The sequence below is a fragment of the Paraphaeosphaeria sporulosa genome (genome assembly GCF_001642045.1).
Source record: "Paraphaeosphaeria sporulosa strain AP3s5-JAC2a unplaced genomic scaffold CC84scaffold_3, whole genome shotgun sequence".
Classification (NCBI taxonomy): domain Eukaryota; kingdom Fungi; phylum Ascomycota; class Dothideomycetes; order Pleosporales; family Didymosphaeriaceae; genus Paraphaeosphaeria; species Paraphaeosphaeria sporulosa.
In genome coordinates this window covers 2,253,415-2,266,024 of record NW_017253362.1, presented here as the reverse complement: position 1 = coordinate 2,266,024, position 12,610 = coordinate 2,253,415, and the positions used below count along the sequence as shown (strand labels likewise).

Sequence of the window (12,610 nt, the reverse complement as noted above, 5' to 3'; positions counted from 1 at the left end):
CTGGCTCCAAGCTCCCCGGCCACGCCTCAGCGCAACTTGATTACCTCGCAACCACGTATCGCCTTTTTGCTCTGCGCCCGCCATGAGGCACTTTTGGGCGCTCCCGGCGTTCCTGCGCATTGCGCTTGCCAGCCCGCACTCGTTCAGCGTCTTCGAGGACCTGCTTGCCTTCCCGCAGGTGCGCATCTGCCCACGGCTTGGACTCGCGCCCCGCTGACCAGCATCGCAGTATGAAGTCGTCTTTCCAGACGAGTACATGACGGAGAACGAAGCCACCGCGCTCCTCTCGCAGTCGGTATCGCGCAGCACGAGCTCGGCGACGCCCGTGTCGCAGGCGACGCAGGACCTCTCGAAGCCGGGCAAGCCGCCGTCCGACATACCGCAGCGCGACGACGCACTCGACCTGGCGTACGAGCGCGTGGTGCTCGACGGGCGCCGCTACCTCTGCAGCATCCCCGTCTTCCCCGAGCATGTGCCGCAGAACAGCACCGTGTCGCCCGAGGAAGCAAAGGCCGACGAGGAGAAGGAGCTTGTGCGTGCGTCGAGCCGCGGCGGGGAGCTGCTCGACGGCATGAAGGGCGATTGCATATATTATCTGAGTGGCTGGTGGAGCTACAGCTTCTGCTACAAGGACCATGTCAAGCAGTTCCACCAGCTGCCGCCGGGCCGCGGGGGTGCGCCCATCTACCCGCCCGTCGAGGACCATGCTGTCAACAGCTTCATTCTGGGCAGGTTCTCGGAGAAAGACGCCGACCAGAACAAGGGCGGGGAGAGGAAGACGCTGGGCAGCGAGCAGGAAGCGCGGGGTCTGGACGACGAGGGCGAGGCGAAGCCGGGCAAGGCCGCGCCCGAGAACAAGCCGGAGACGGGCCTCGATCTCCCGCGCCTGGAAACCAAGGGCTCAAGCCGATACATGGTCCAGCGGCTGGCAGGCGGCACCGAATGCGATCTCACGGGTAGGGAGCGCAAGATCGAAGTACAGGTAGGGAACCTTCACCTGATCTCTATGCCATGTAGATGCTAACGCCATGCCCAGTTCCACTGCAACCCGCAGCCCATGGACAAAATCGCCATGATCAAAGAAGTCAGCACGTGCTCCTACCTCATGATCATCTACACGCCCCGCCTCTGCAACGACGTCGCCTTCCAGCCGCCGCAAGAGAACCTCGCCCACCCGATCACCTGCCACCCCGTGCTCGCGCCCTCCGAAATCGACGAATGGGACCTCGCCCGCCTCGAAGACAAAGTGGCGCAGTCGGACCTTCTTGCCGCCCTCGCCTCGAACCCCCTCGGCGGCGCAGACCCCGCATCCAAGCGCGGCCCCGTCATCGGCGGCATCGAGGTCGGCGCGCAGAAGCTCGTCGGCGGCGAGGGCCGCGTCATCGAGAAGGGCATCATCGCCGGCGGCGGCAAGGAGATTTTCCTGGGTACCCTGGTGACCAGCGACGGCAAGATGATGAGCAAGGAGGAGCTGAAGAAGGTGGGCATGGAGGTGCGTGACGTTGAGAAGCTGCAGCGCAATAGCAAGAAGATTGCGGGCAAGAAGGAGTGGCGGCTCGATTTGATTGAGACGCCGGCTGGGCAGAAGGAATATAGGCTTATTGAGTTTATTGAGCCGGAGGAGGGCGAGGAGAAGAAGGGTAAAGGAAAGGGAAGTGGGAAGGAGAAGGAGAAGGCTGGGGAGGAGAGGGGCGAGCCGAAGGGGATGAGTAGTAGCGAGAAGGATGCTGCAGGCGAGGATGGCGGGCCGCACGAGGGCAGCGAGGAGGTGTACAAGGACGAGCTGTAGGACGCGTCGTTTCGGCCGACGTGGGTGATCTTAATCATGGGCACCTTTTTGTTCCAGATGGTTCACGGGGTTTGGCAACTTCTCCGGTAATCAAGCGCGCAGTATTCTTTACACACCCATCTATTTACACCGGCACTGTTAGCGGATTCATCACGCTCGCGCCCCCATCCACTCGAATCTCAGCCCCCGTCACATACGAACTAAACCCGCTCGCAAGAAACCCCACCACCCGCCCAACCTCCTCAGGCCTTCCCGCCCTCTCCAGTCCCACGACCCTCTTCTGCGTCTCCACGCTCTGGAGCGTAACCGGCGGAAATTGCCCCTTCTCAAGCTCCTCCAGGCCCGCGGCTTCAAGGTCCACGCCGACGTCAATCTGCCCCGCCGTCACGGCGTTGATCCTCACCCCCGTGCCCTTGAGCACCGCGACGCCCGCGCGGACTACACCGAGTGCGGCGTGGCTCGACATGGTAAAAGAGGGGCCCCAGCACCCGCCGTATGTAGCTGCGACGCTGGACACTACCACGATGGAGCCGTACGGCACGTCCTTTGGCGCGGCGTTTGGGTAGTTGCCGCGCTGGGTGGTGGTTTTTGTCATTGCGGCGGGGGCGTACTTGAGGGCGAAGAAGGCGGGCATGGCGTTTGTTTCGAAGGCGGCGAGCAGGTCGGCGGGGCCGGTGGCTGTGATGGAGGGCGAGCCAAGCAGCCCGGTGGAGGACGTCCAGACTGCGCAATGCAGAGTTAGATGAGGTGTAGGGGTGGGGTTGGCAACGAGGTGGATGTGCTTGAGATGGGAGGGTTCTCGACTGGGGAGTAGCGTACCGTCTAGTCGTCCCCAGGCGTTGAGGACATCGTCGATTAGCCCGAGGGTGGCTTCTTCCGAAGTTGCGTGGTACGGGTAGGGGATTACTTTTGTGTTGGGGAATTGGGAGGCCATGGAGGAGACGAGGGCGTCGTAGGGGTCTGATTCGGAGCTCGAGCACGCGTAGATGCAGGCTGCGCCATGGGCTGGGACGTCTTAGCATGCTCTGAAGAGGCCGACCTTTCCAAGACGGTCATGCGAATATTTTGCTTCTTGCTTAGTCGGGGGGAAGCACCCAATGCCCAACTTTGTCGCCGCAGTGGTACGCGAAGAGAGGGAAATCGGATCGAAGCGTTCTGGTAGACGTACTTGCGAGCTCTGCGACAATTGCCTTCCCTACTGGCTGCGTGGCCCCCGTCACAACGCAGACAAAACCATACTGCGATTCCTGTTAGACACACTTGCACCTCCCGATCATCACTTGTTCAATAATCACTTACGAGCTTCCCATCACTCCGGTACGGGTTCGTGTGCTCCGAGTCGCCAGGCGCAATGTGCTCGGCCATGCTCACTTCAGACTTCAAGGATGGAGGAGAAAGAAGGCACAATGCCTTGGAGAGGAGGTCTTTCGCGACATGCTTGCTTGTTTGGTGGATGCAGTTGCGACATCCACGGCGCGCGGAGATAGGCTGGCGGGGAAGAGGGTTGAGATAAGCTTATCGGCGGGCGGCATGCGGGGAGGTGGAAAGGCAAGACCAAACAGTCGTTGGAGAAGCACGGGCAAGAGATTACACCTGGGCAAGAAATATTCGGATATTCGGTTATTTGTATCTTGAACAATTGGTTTTCATGGTCGTAGAACGATGCTAATGCTCCGTCTACGGCGCCCAGCCGCGAGGCCCCCAGGCCTACCTCACACATCCATCCTCACAGCGACTCCCTCACGCCCCCGGCCAGACTCCAGAAGTCGCATTCAACAGCCCCACGCCTCCAACTCTCCTACTGCACACCCGCTCCTTTCAGCTCCGCCTCATTCAGATTCTTCCTCAGCGCCTCCTTCGGCGGAAGCACATCGGGCCCAAAGCTCAGCGGCAGCAGCTCGCCCATCGTCCTGACGATAAACTTGCCTCCCTTGTTGAACATGAAAATCGGGGTCTCGAGTGCCAGGAATTCCCGCAGGAACTGCCTGCACATGCCGCACGGCGAGCAGTAGTCGTCCATGTCCGTGACCACGCCGATAGCCTTGAACGACCCGAGCTTGTGTCCCTGGTGAATGGCTGTGCCCATGGCGACGCGCTCTGCGCACGTGCCGACGGGGTAGGACGCGTTTTCGACGTTGGCGCCGGTGATGGTGGTTTGGCCTGAGGCGTCGGGGGTGTGCAGGAGGAGCGAGGCACCGACGCGAAAGAGGGAATAGGGGCCTGTGGAAGCGGTCAGTGAGGTTGTCTGCGTGCTGATCTGTCCTGAGAGGGGAGCAGATATAGCTACAATGTTCACGTACAGTACGCCTTCCCGCGCGCCTCTAAGCTCGTTGTACACAGCGACTGCAGCTCGGCAGCCGAAACGCCGTGGATCAGCCCATCCTTCTCGTTGACCTGTTCGGCAGAGACTGGCTTGACTGGTGCTTGCGATGACATGGCGAAAGGGAAAGAAAGGGAGGAGCGCGGGGCCTCCCGAAGCTATGTAGCTTTGGCGGGACGCGATGGTGGGGTTGTTTGGGCCGCGGCTGACCGTTAGCGCTGGTGAGATTTGTGTATGCACGGCGGAGGCCGCCGGTGTTCAGGATAGCGAGGAATGCAATCGCACGGGGTGTCTGTGAGTAGTTTAAACAGGGTATATCGAATGATATGGGATGGTAGGTAGCGCTCTGTCGTTCACCCCCAGCACATAACAGTCGCCTACGACCTTGTAACGCTGGACAAGACCGTCATCAGAGGTTTGCATGAACTCATTAGTGGTTCGCAGGATCAACGGTGTTGCACCACCCGCAACGTAGAATACTTGGTCGTCAGGACGAGTGCTGGCTGGGGCCAGTCCTACATCCCCGCTCTTCGTGAGGAACAGGCACTGAGAGAGCGTGGCCGCCATAATGGACGCATCAATCGCTGCCACACGCTCTTGTCGCGTCTTGCTGTCAGTATTGAGACGCTGCCCACTATCAGCAAACGGCTTTCGAATACCGACGAGCACAACCTACCAGCTCCTCCCCAAAAGTGGCCAAAGCTTTTCTTCCATCTCCAAATACACGTCAGCCCACGCCACATCTTCTTGGATCTTACCGTCCAACGCCATCGAATCACCCCAGAAGAGCCCATGCTCGGTCGCCAACTTCTCAATGATAGTCTTTGTATCGCCATCAAACGGTGCGAACCTGTGCTGAATCTCCATTGACGGATTCAGCCCGACAGATACAGCGGCCGCGGTGCCCCTCCCCAAAACCTCCTCCAGCAGCGATCCCATGTTGGGCATCGACGTGCTGTCGTCGAGATACAACAGATTCTTCCAAAGCCCTGCAGCCTGCGAACTGGTCAAGTCCAGATTTGCATCCCCGAGTCTATTGTAATACGTGTCGCGTCGAAAGGCCTCCTTGCCCTCGGTCTGGCCTGTGCATAAGTTGAAAGGCGACCTGGTTGACTCGATAGCCCAAGATATAAAGGTGATTTCGTCCTTGAACGTGGTTCTCCGCACGCTAATGTTAGAGCTCGCCGGTTCTTCGCAGAATATGTCGGCGCAGAGGAGCTCCTAGAACCGCTTCCACATGCCAGTGGACGAAGCGATGAGACAGACATCCAACCAGTTAGAGATAGTATCGCGGGTAACGAGCGTACTGTCGCCCAGTAGGACCTCCCCAACCCGGGATACCACGTCTATAGGCGAAGCAGAGACTTGCAGCACCGAATCCGCCTTCATCCGGAATGGAAAGGTGGAAGCCCGCTTCAGACCTAGGAAGGGGTACGAAAGAATCGCATCAGCGCGGATATCGCTACTTTGTGTACCTGGCGCACTCCAATGGGGCACCTAGCTTAGCAAGTCCTGCCGGAACTTCCTGCCTGTGTCGGTACTCAGGACCGCAAGAGACTTTGACTCCCGCATTATCGCAAACGTCGCTTGTGCATACACTTCTCTATCACTCAGCGTGTAGTCAGGGACGATGTGCGGTCCTCCTCCAATCGTCTTAGCGAGGGAGAGCAGGGCATACACTTTGTCGCGCGGATCAGATGCTTTTCGGTTGCGGAACCGTTCCAAGAAGCGTAGTAAAGCCATATCTTTCAACTGGACATTTCCGTAGGTGTCTGATGCGGACCAGGCTTCTTGACGCGCATAGGCGGAGCGGATGTCCTGGATGTCGCGCACCTGGCTGCTGAAATCAACGAGCACCATCCACAAATCACGTTGGACTGACGCAGCGATCCTTGCGCAGTATGTACTGCTGTGTTGCATGGACATCGAGGCTGCTTCTGCGAACATGCCCAAGGGCGCTGAGACTGAGCCGCAGACCATCAATACGTCTTTAGGCATCGTGACCTCTTGCACTGTCCAGATTCTCTTCCACCATGGCGTCCAGGGCTGATTCATTAGTCTTCGCAAGGCCTCGAATAGATTCGTTTGGTCCTTGTTGTAATTTCCAGGCCCCAGATAGGAGGACATGTTGCCCAGCCTGTCGAGATGCGAGTCACTTCCTAATGCACGCATGAAGGAGAACACCTCGCGTGTGGTGAACGGGGACTTGCTCAAGCCGTTCTCGTAATGTTGTCGTAATAAAGCTGTCTGGTCGAGGTGACCGTCGATGTGTAACATATCGCGGTTGTCGCCATGACTGTACGATCTCGGGTGCATCCTTGTTGCCCCTCTTGTCCTTCGGTCCATCACCTAGAGGTACGAACACTGTCTTGCATGGCTGATGCGACCCATCAGCTCTACCTGGTGCGTTCTCTGGTCCAAATCCGTTTGTTTGACTGAGAGCGCGTCGACTCACATGACGAGTCCATCCTCGTGCTGCAGCCGCAGGTGAAGCAGTGCGCTTTCCAGGTTCACCGTTACAGCGAACGGTGTCCCATTGACCAATATTTCTCTTGGGGACCTACGAGATCCCCACACATAGGATAGACTGTAGTACTTGGGATGGTCGCAAAAAAACGTTCGTTGTAGCTCGCAAAATATGGGGTCTGTCCAGTCACCTGGCAGGAGGTGTACAAGTCGTATCTCGTTTCGGAGCGGGCCGTCATCGTAAACTGCTGCGTTCATGGCTCATAGACGCCAGTAGATTCAGATTTGGCCTCGGAGTGGGTCGCACAAGCTGTGGGCTTATGCGAGGCATCGTTGATGTATGTTAGACGGAGGCTGCCCGGTGCCGCGGCTGCGCCTTCTCGTGTGCATGTCTGGGACAAGGCGCGGCCAAAACACGCATGCTTGCCGGGTAGTACCCCACGTGCAGTTATCCTTGACCATCCTTTGATAGTTATGTTGTTACTTTCAATAGTCGAGCTCAATAATGGGCTGCATGTCTGATCTCTTCGTATGGGACGGACTGCTCACAATCTGGCTCGTAGGGCTGAAACAGCGTGCCTCGGTAACTCTCCAACATCGCTCTCACCGAACCCCACACCTAACAAACGCCATCACCCTAACGCGGGCACGCTAACTAACGTAATCCGTGCATTGCACCGACGTACATATTCCATTGAGCCTCGGTACCGCTTTTTCGACATTGCTTTTGAATCGACTTTTGCTGCGTCGCAACATTCCTTCACCAGCATCACGACCAGAAGAGCTGATTACTGAGCGCTCACTATCCCGGCGGCATCCTGAATTCATCATCCCCAACCCCAACTAGATTCGCCGAAATGCCCTCCTACACCTCCATTCACCTAGCAGAGCGCCCCAAAGACCAGATTCTCCCCGGCAAAACCTTCACAGCAAAGCAGCACCCCGTTCCGAGCGCCTCAACCCTCAAAGATGGCGAAGTCCTCTTCCAAACACTATACCTTTCCCTCGACCCTGCAATGCGCGGGTGGCTAAACGACACGCGCTCCTACGTACCGCCCGTCAAGATCGGCGAGGTGATGCGCGGCGCGGCAATCGGCATCGTGCTTGCATCAAAGTCGCAGAAATTCCCTGTTGGCACGTACGCTAGCGGCACGGTGGGCTGGACCGAGTACGCAGTTGTCAAAGATAAGCTGCTCCAGGCGCTGGATCTTCCCGAAGGTGCGGTACCAACGGATGCGCTCAGCGTGTTGGGTATGACCGGCCTGACGGCTTATTTCGGCATTCTGGACGTCGGACAGGTGAAGAAGGGGGATTTCGTTGTGGTCTCGGGAGCTGCAGGTGCCACTGGTAGCGTTGTTGGCCAGATCGCGAAGATCAAGGGCGCGACGGTGTTGGGGCTGGCGGGTGGTGACGACAAAGTAAAGTGGCTGAAGGAGGAGCTGGGTTTCGACTATGCCCTCAACTACAAAGATGCGGACTTTGCGAAGAAGTTTAGAGAAGCAACGAAGGGGCTGATCGATGTTTACTTCGACAATGTCGGTGGAGATATCCTCGATCTGGCTCTCGCCCGAGCAAAGCCGCATGCACGGTTCGTCATGTGCGGTGCCATCAGCCAGTATAATAAGAGCAAGCCGCAGGGACCTAAGAACTACCTAATGATCATATCCATGCGGATACGCATGCAAGGCTTCATCGTATTCGATTACGAGAAGCAGTACGCTGAAGCCCGGAAGGAACTGGCACAATGGCTGTCGGAAGGCAAACTGAAGCGCAAGGAGACGATTGTCAAGGGCGGTCTGACAAAAGCGGAACAGGCCCTCGTCGATTTGTACAATGGAGTAAACACTGGTAAGTTCACCTCTGACATGCTTCATGGTAGTTGCTAATATGTGAAGGTAAATTGCTCGTCGAAGTTGCGAAGCCTGACGATGTGAAGCCGAAACTGTAAATTAGTTACTTGATGAGTTAGGTCACTATGTAAGAGTTTACAGCAGAACGAATTCTGGAAAAGAATGAATCTTGAATATTTCAACGCAATTTCACACCGTATGCGGCATTGAATGTCGGCAGATGTAAGAAGGTACGGTACAGAGATCAGAAACAAAAGATCGGGAAAGAAACTGAAAAAATGGCTCACCGTCAACGTCGCATGAGAAAGCGTAATCCTTGGTCTCGCCGCCCTCTTCCAAATATGGGCATCTGTTCTCGGCATGACTAACACGGGTGCAACTGCGGAGGCCACGGACTTCGTCGTCACAATGGGAATAATACCTTTGGCCTTGCAGTTCGCAGCTATTGCTATTCAAGGGTGTTTCCTGGCGTACATCTACTATATGTATCGAGGGAAGACGGAGAACTCTAGCAGTGTTTCATACGAGAAAAAGGCGGAATACCGTCCAGATATGGTTTGAGACTCGATGGGATCGTTTCCGCGCTATGGGCGGTACTCAACGCTTTAGCCTCCGAATGAATGCAGTTTCTTCTACGTTCACAGTACCTGCGCTGCATGTTTCTCTTCTACATACCGGTATACGACACTCTAATTTTTCTGCAGGCCTGGATCTTTGAACTCTTCTTTTACTTCAATAATTTCGGCTGTACGTAAACCTTATCTACATTGTTATTAGTCTGTTCAATCTTGCTGTTGGGGTGCATCCGGAGTTAAACCTGCACGGTATTGCTCTTTGGGCGAATCAAGAGTTGCAGTTATTCTGCAGGTGCATTCAACCACCATAAGTTGCGAGTGGGAATCGCTGAGAAGGCAAGTTTTAGCTCGGAGACTGCGTATGTACACCATGCGATCCCATCGGGCTTGCGCTTACGGCGAAATCGATTCTGAAAGACCGCGCGTCCGAATATCCATGCTGACGAACCGTCTCTCACGCCTAACTGAGAAGGTCCAGGCCAACATGAAGGCCCCAAGCCCCACTTGCAATGTTCTCACATGCGTTCGACGTACATTTACTTGTACTGCATGCTTATCCAAGTTGACCCGAAAGTCTCATGGGCAAATGGTCTCTCTGCTTACTGGTCACCATGCGCGTTGAAGTAGATGTAATCGTGAACCTCATAACGCTGTAGACATGTTCTCGCTGCGCCTCGGCTATATGATCTGTACAAGGATATACGCCACGCAATTTGTTCCTACCTTTCCCGGGCACGGCTAATGCATGACCGCCAATAACATCACACCTCGATAGACCAGGATATGAACCTTTTGTTCCGATGTAGGATGGTGGAGGAATCTCTCGCAGATTATCCCTCGCTCACCCCGCCGGTAATTCTGCTCAGCCTCTATCTCTGTAGCAAAAGGGAATGTCGAATGCGGCAAAATCCTAAGCTGCTTCTTACGGCTTGAGAAACGACATTTTTGTCCGTACGAGGATATTCGCATGTTCCAGGGTGCGTTGGCCGAGCGCATGGCCGACCAGTATCGGATCAGGAAATGAAAGTAGATACCTACTACTCGTTGAACTTATAAGTCCTCCCAAGAACCGTTTGCTCAGTCACTCTGTCACCAGGGATCGCGTTTTACACGTAAGCCACCATGCATCGACGTAATCTAGCAGTGTCTTTGTCATGGGTGCTCCTGTCGAACCCGTTCGCTGGCGCTCAACGAACGAAAGACAAAGTGTGCGGACGAATTGCAGAGCTACAGAAGTCGTCGCACGATGCCAATCCATCAGGTACACTTCCAATCAATCGCGTTTACATGATGTCGCTAAATCGTTGGCAGCTGCACCTGTTAGCATTCCCATCGGGCCAACGCTCGATTGCCTCAAGAACATCACCGTTGGACAAGGACGGACATATGATATCGAGCTTATGCTGCAAAACTTGGACCTTTACCTCAACTTTGAAACAAGTAGGCACGATGCTCGACGTTTGTAATATTCAACTAATACATTGTCAGGCTTGGACTCCTTGAAGAATCCTCCCGCTGACTGGCCATATCCGGCGCATGATCTCCGAGCAAGGCTAGCAGAAGTGAAGTCTAGGGTCAAGAACAAAGAGTACGGGAACGATTACGAGTTCCAAGTGGAGTTGTTCGAGAAGGTGTTTGCACCTGCGCACAGTGGACATTTGATCTTCTATCCTGACCTTCTCGTAAACCCATGGTACTGGAGTAGAACGGTATCCTTGGTATCGGTCAGCAAGGATGGGTCCGCATTGCCCGAAATCTTCTTCCGCGGTAAGGCAACTGAAATACGAACTAAGAAAGATAACGACTGATCACGATCAATAGACGATATCTTGAACTCTGTTGTCGATGCTTCGCCTTTGTCCAAGATCGATGGGCAAGATGCGCAGAAGTTCATTGAAGATCTCGTATTTCGGGCAGCCTCACAAGATCCCGATGCGGGCTACAACGCCATGTTTTACAATAAGGCATATGTGGCGGCCCATATTTCGAACGGCGGTTACTTTGCTCAAGGTGGGCGCACAAGTAATATCTACCCGGGCGAGAACACAACCTACACGTTCGAAAACGGCACGTCCATCACAGTTGATAATGTCGCTCTGCTGAAGTGGGACTTCACTGGAGCCACAGACAACTTCTTTTTCATCAATCGATACGCCGGAGGAGGTAGCAAATTGTCAAGTCCCATCAAGATTCCCAATCAGCCTGCAGGATACCCGACGGCAGTTATTGCAACGAAAGATGGCACGTTGGCTGGCTACTATCTCTCTGGTGATGGTCTGGATGATGTCGCAGTGCTTAGCGTACTTTCTTTCTCGCCCAGCAGTGTCGTCGAATATCAAGCGGTAGCCGAAACTTTCCTTGCAGACGCGAAACGCTACGGCAAGAAGAAGCTTGTAGTCGACCTCAGTGCCAACAATGGAGGGTACATTCTCTCGGGTTACGACCTCTTCCGGCAACTCTTCCCGCAGACTGAGCAAGTCGGCCTAACGCGCTTCCGAAATAATGATGTCCAAGATAGAGCCATCAAGATCAACCAGAAAATCGTGCCCGAAAGATTTGACCCAAGCAAGGGCGCCATGGAAGAAGTTCGAGCGTACGAGAAGAGCTGGAATTACCGACATGACTTGGACATCGATGGGAAGAAATTCCAGAGCACGGAGCAGAAGTGGGCAGATCACAAGGTTGGGGAGTCGAGCTACAGCTCGCTGCTGCAGTGGGATTTGAATGATCCGTATTTGACCACGAAGGGTCCGGTAGCGTTTGGGACGGAGATCACAGGGTATGGCAACAGGACCAATTTCACCCAGCCGTTTGCTGCGGAGAACATAATCATAGTAAGTTGCCACAGATGCAGATTCAGCCAAGACAATTCGACAACTAACAGATACCTGTACAGCTTACCGACGGATTTTGTGCCTCCACATGCTTTCTTTTCAGCGACTTCATGAAGCAGGCAAAGGTCAAATCCATAGCCGTTGGAGGATTACCAAACACCAAACCCATGCAAGCGGTTGGTGGCGTCAAAGGCGGTGAGCTCGCCACCTGGGATACGCTGTATCAAAGAGTGTACCAGGACGCTTTCTACCTTTGGCAGACACAGAACATGTCTGATCCCGACTACGTTTGGATGGACAACACATTCTTAAACCATCGAGAATACATAGGATACACCGCGACAGCAGGCGTCAACATCCGCGACGTCGTCCAGCAGGATCACGTCGATGACGGGCTCGCGGCGCAATTTGTGAGGGAGGAAGCTGACTGCCGGTTGTTCTACACCAAGGACATGATCGTTGATGTGGAGAATGTGTGGAAAAAGGCTGTAGATGTGGCGTGGGGGAATGGAAAATGTGTCAATGGCGGCCTGTCGAAAGGGAGTGCATTGAAGACCCAGAGCGCGGAAAGGCAGACGGCAAAGCCTCGAGACAATCCATTGGAGGTGTTGAGAACACCAAAGATATTGGAAGTGCAGGAGGAGACCGTAGAGAAGAACGCAGCATGGCTGAGCTTGCATGGGCAGCCTGCCCTAGAATAAGCTAGTTCTGGAACATCGGAAGAAGCCTACATTCTTGATGTTAACGTACTATACATGCGCGACCTGATCCATCTC

General features: G+C 55.0%; 6 protein-coding genes across 6 annotated transcripts; 3 read left to right on the top strand and 3 right to left on the bottom strand.

Annotated features, from left to right (window-relative positions):
• Positions 1-82: 82 nt before the first annotated feature.
• On the top strand, positions 83-1,789 carry CC84DRAFT_1215151 (uncharacterized protein; the record flags this gene model as incomplete). The annotated part of the gene is made up of 3 exons (XM_018182698.1): positions 83-178; positions 230-982; positions 1,037-1,789. 3 exons carry the CDS (start codon positions 83-85, stop codon positions 1,787-1,789), a joined length of 1,602 nt encoding a protein of 533 aa, XP_018039037.1.
• Positions 1,790-1,913: 124 nt separating this feature from the next.
• CC84DRAFT_1086461 (NAD(P)-binding protein) lies at positions 1,914-3,154 on the bottom strand (the record flags this gene model as incomplete). Its single annotated transcript, XM_018174163.1, has 4 exons — positions 1,914-2,512; positions 2,609-2,749; positions 2,958-2,991; positions 3,089-3,154. 4 exons carry the CDS (start codon positions 3,152-3,154, stop codon positions 1,914-1,916), a joined length of 840 nt encoding a protein of 279 aa, XP_018039036.1.
• Positions 3,155-3,383: 229 nt separating this feature from the next.
• Positions 3,384-4,285, bottom strand: CC84DRAFT_1162560 (cytidine deaminase). Its single transcript, XM_018178023.1, has 2 exons — positions 4,090-4,285; positions 3,384-4,009 (listed from the first exon to the last, which is right to left on the bottom strand). Exons 1-2 carry the CDS (start codon positions 4,223-4,225, stop codon positions 3,588-3,590), a joined length of 558 nt encoding a protein of 185 aa, XP_018039035.1. The 5' UTR covers positions 4,226-4,285; the 3' UTR covers positions 3,384-3,587.
• A 1,013-nt stretch (positions 4,286-5,298) lies between these two features.
• On the bottom strand, positions 5,299-6,540 carry CC84DRAFT_584832 (uncharacterized protein). Its single transcript, XM_018186778.1, has one exon. It carries the CDS (start codon positions 6,453-6,455, stop codon positions 5,607-5,609), a length of 849 nt encoding a protein of 282 aa, XP_018039034.1. The 5' UTR covers positions 6,456-6,540; the 3' UTR covers positions 5,299-5,606.
• A 678-nt stretch (positions 6,541-7,218) lies between these two features.
• CC84DRAFT_1141558 (NAD(P)-binding protein) lies at positions 7,219-8,609 on the top strand. Its single transcript, XM_018176329.1, has 2 exons — positions 7,219-8,423; positions 8,471-8,609. Exons 1-2 carry the CDS (start codon positions 7,433-7,435, stop codon positions 8,521-8,523), a joined length of 1,044 nt encoding a protein of 347 aa, XP_018039033.1. The 5' UTR covers positions 7,219-7,432; the 3' UTR covers positions 8,524-8,609.
• A 1,875-nt stretch (positions 8,610-10,484) lies between these two features.
• On the top strand, positions 10,485-12,565 carry CC84DRAFT_1240033 (uncharacterized protein; the record flags this gene model as incomplete). Its single annotated transcript, XM_018184004.1, has 3 exons — positions 10,485-10,767; positions 10,822-11,834; positions 11,897-12,565. Coding segments are annotated over 3 exons (1,935 nt in total), but the record flags the coding sequence as incomplete, so codon positions are not given.
• Between the last annotated feature and the right edge of the window lie 45 nt (positions 12,566-12,610).

Coding starts and splice junctions, on each gene's coding strand:
- CC84DRAFT_1162560 (XM_018178023.1), bottom strand. CDS start 4,225: ATGTCATCGCAAGCACCAGTCAAGCCAGTCTCTGCCGAACAGGTCAAC. Junction 4,010..4,089: donor GGCGCGCGGGAAGGCGTACT/GTACGTGAACAT, acceptor CCGCTTCCACAG/GCCCCTATTCCCTCTTTCGC.
- CC84DRAFT_584832 (XM_018186778.1), bottom strand. CDS start 6,455: ATGGACCGAAGGACAAGAGGGGCAACAAGGATGCACCCGAGATCGTAC.
- CC84DRAFT_1141558 (XM_018176329.1), top strand. CDS start 7,433: ATGCCCTCCTACACCTCCATTCACCTAGCAGAGCGCCCCAAAGACCAG. Junction 8,424..8,470: donor GTACAATGGAGTAAACACTG/GTAAGTTCACCT, acceptor TAATATGTGAAG/GTAAATTGCTCGTCGAAGTT.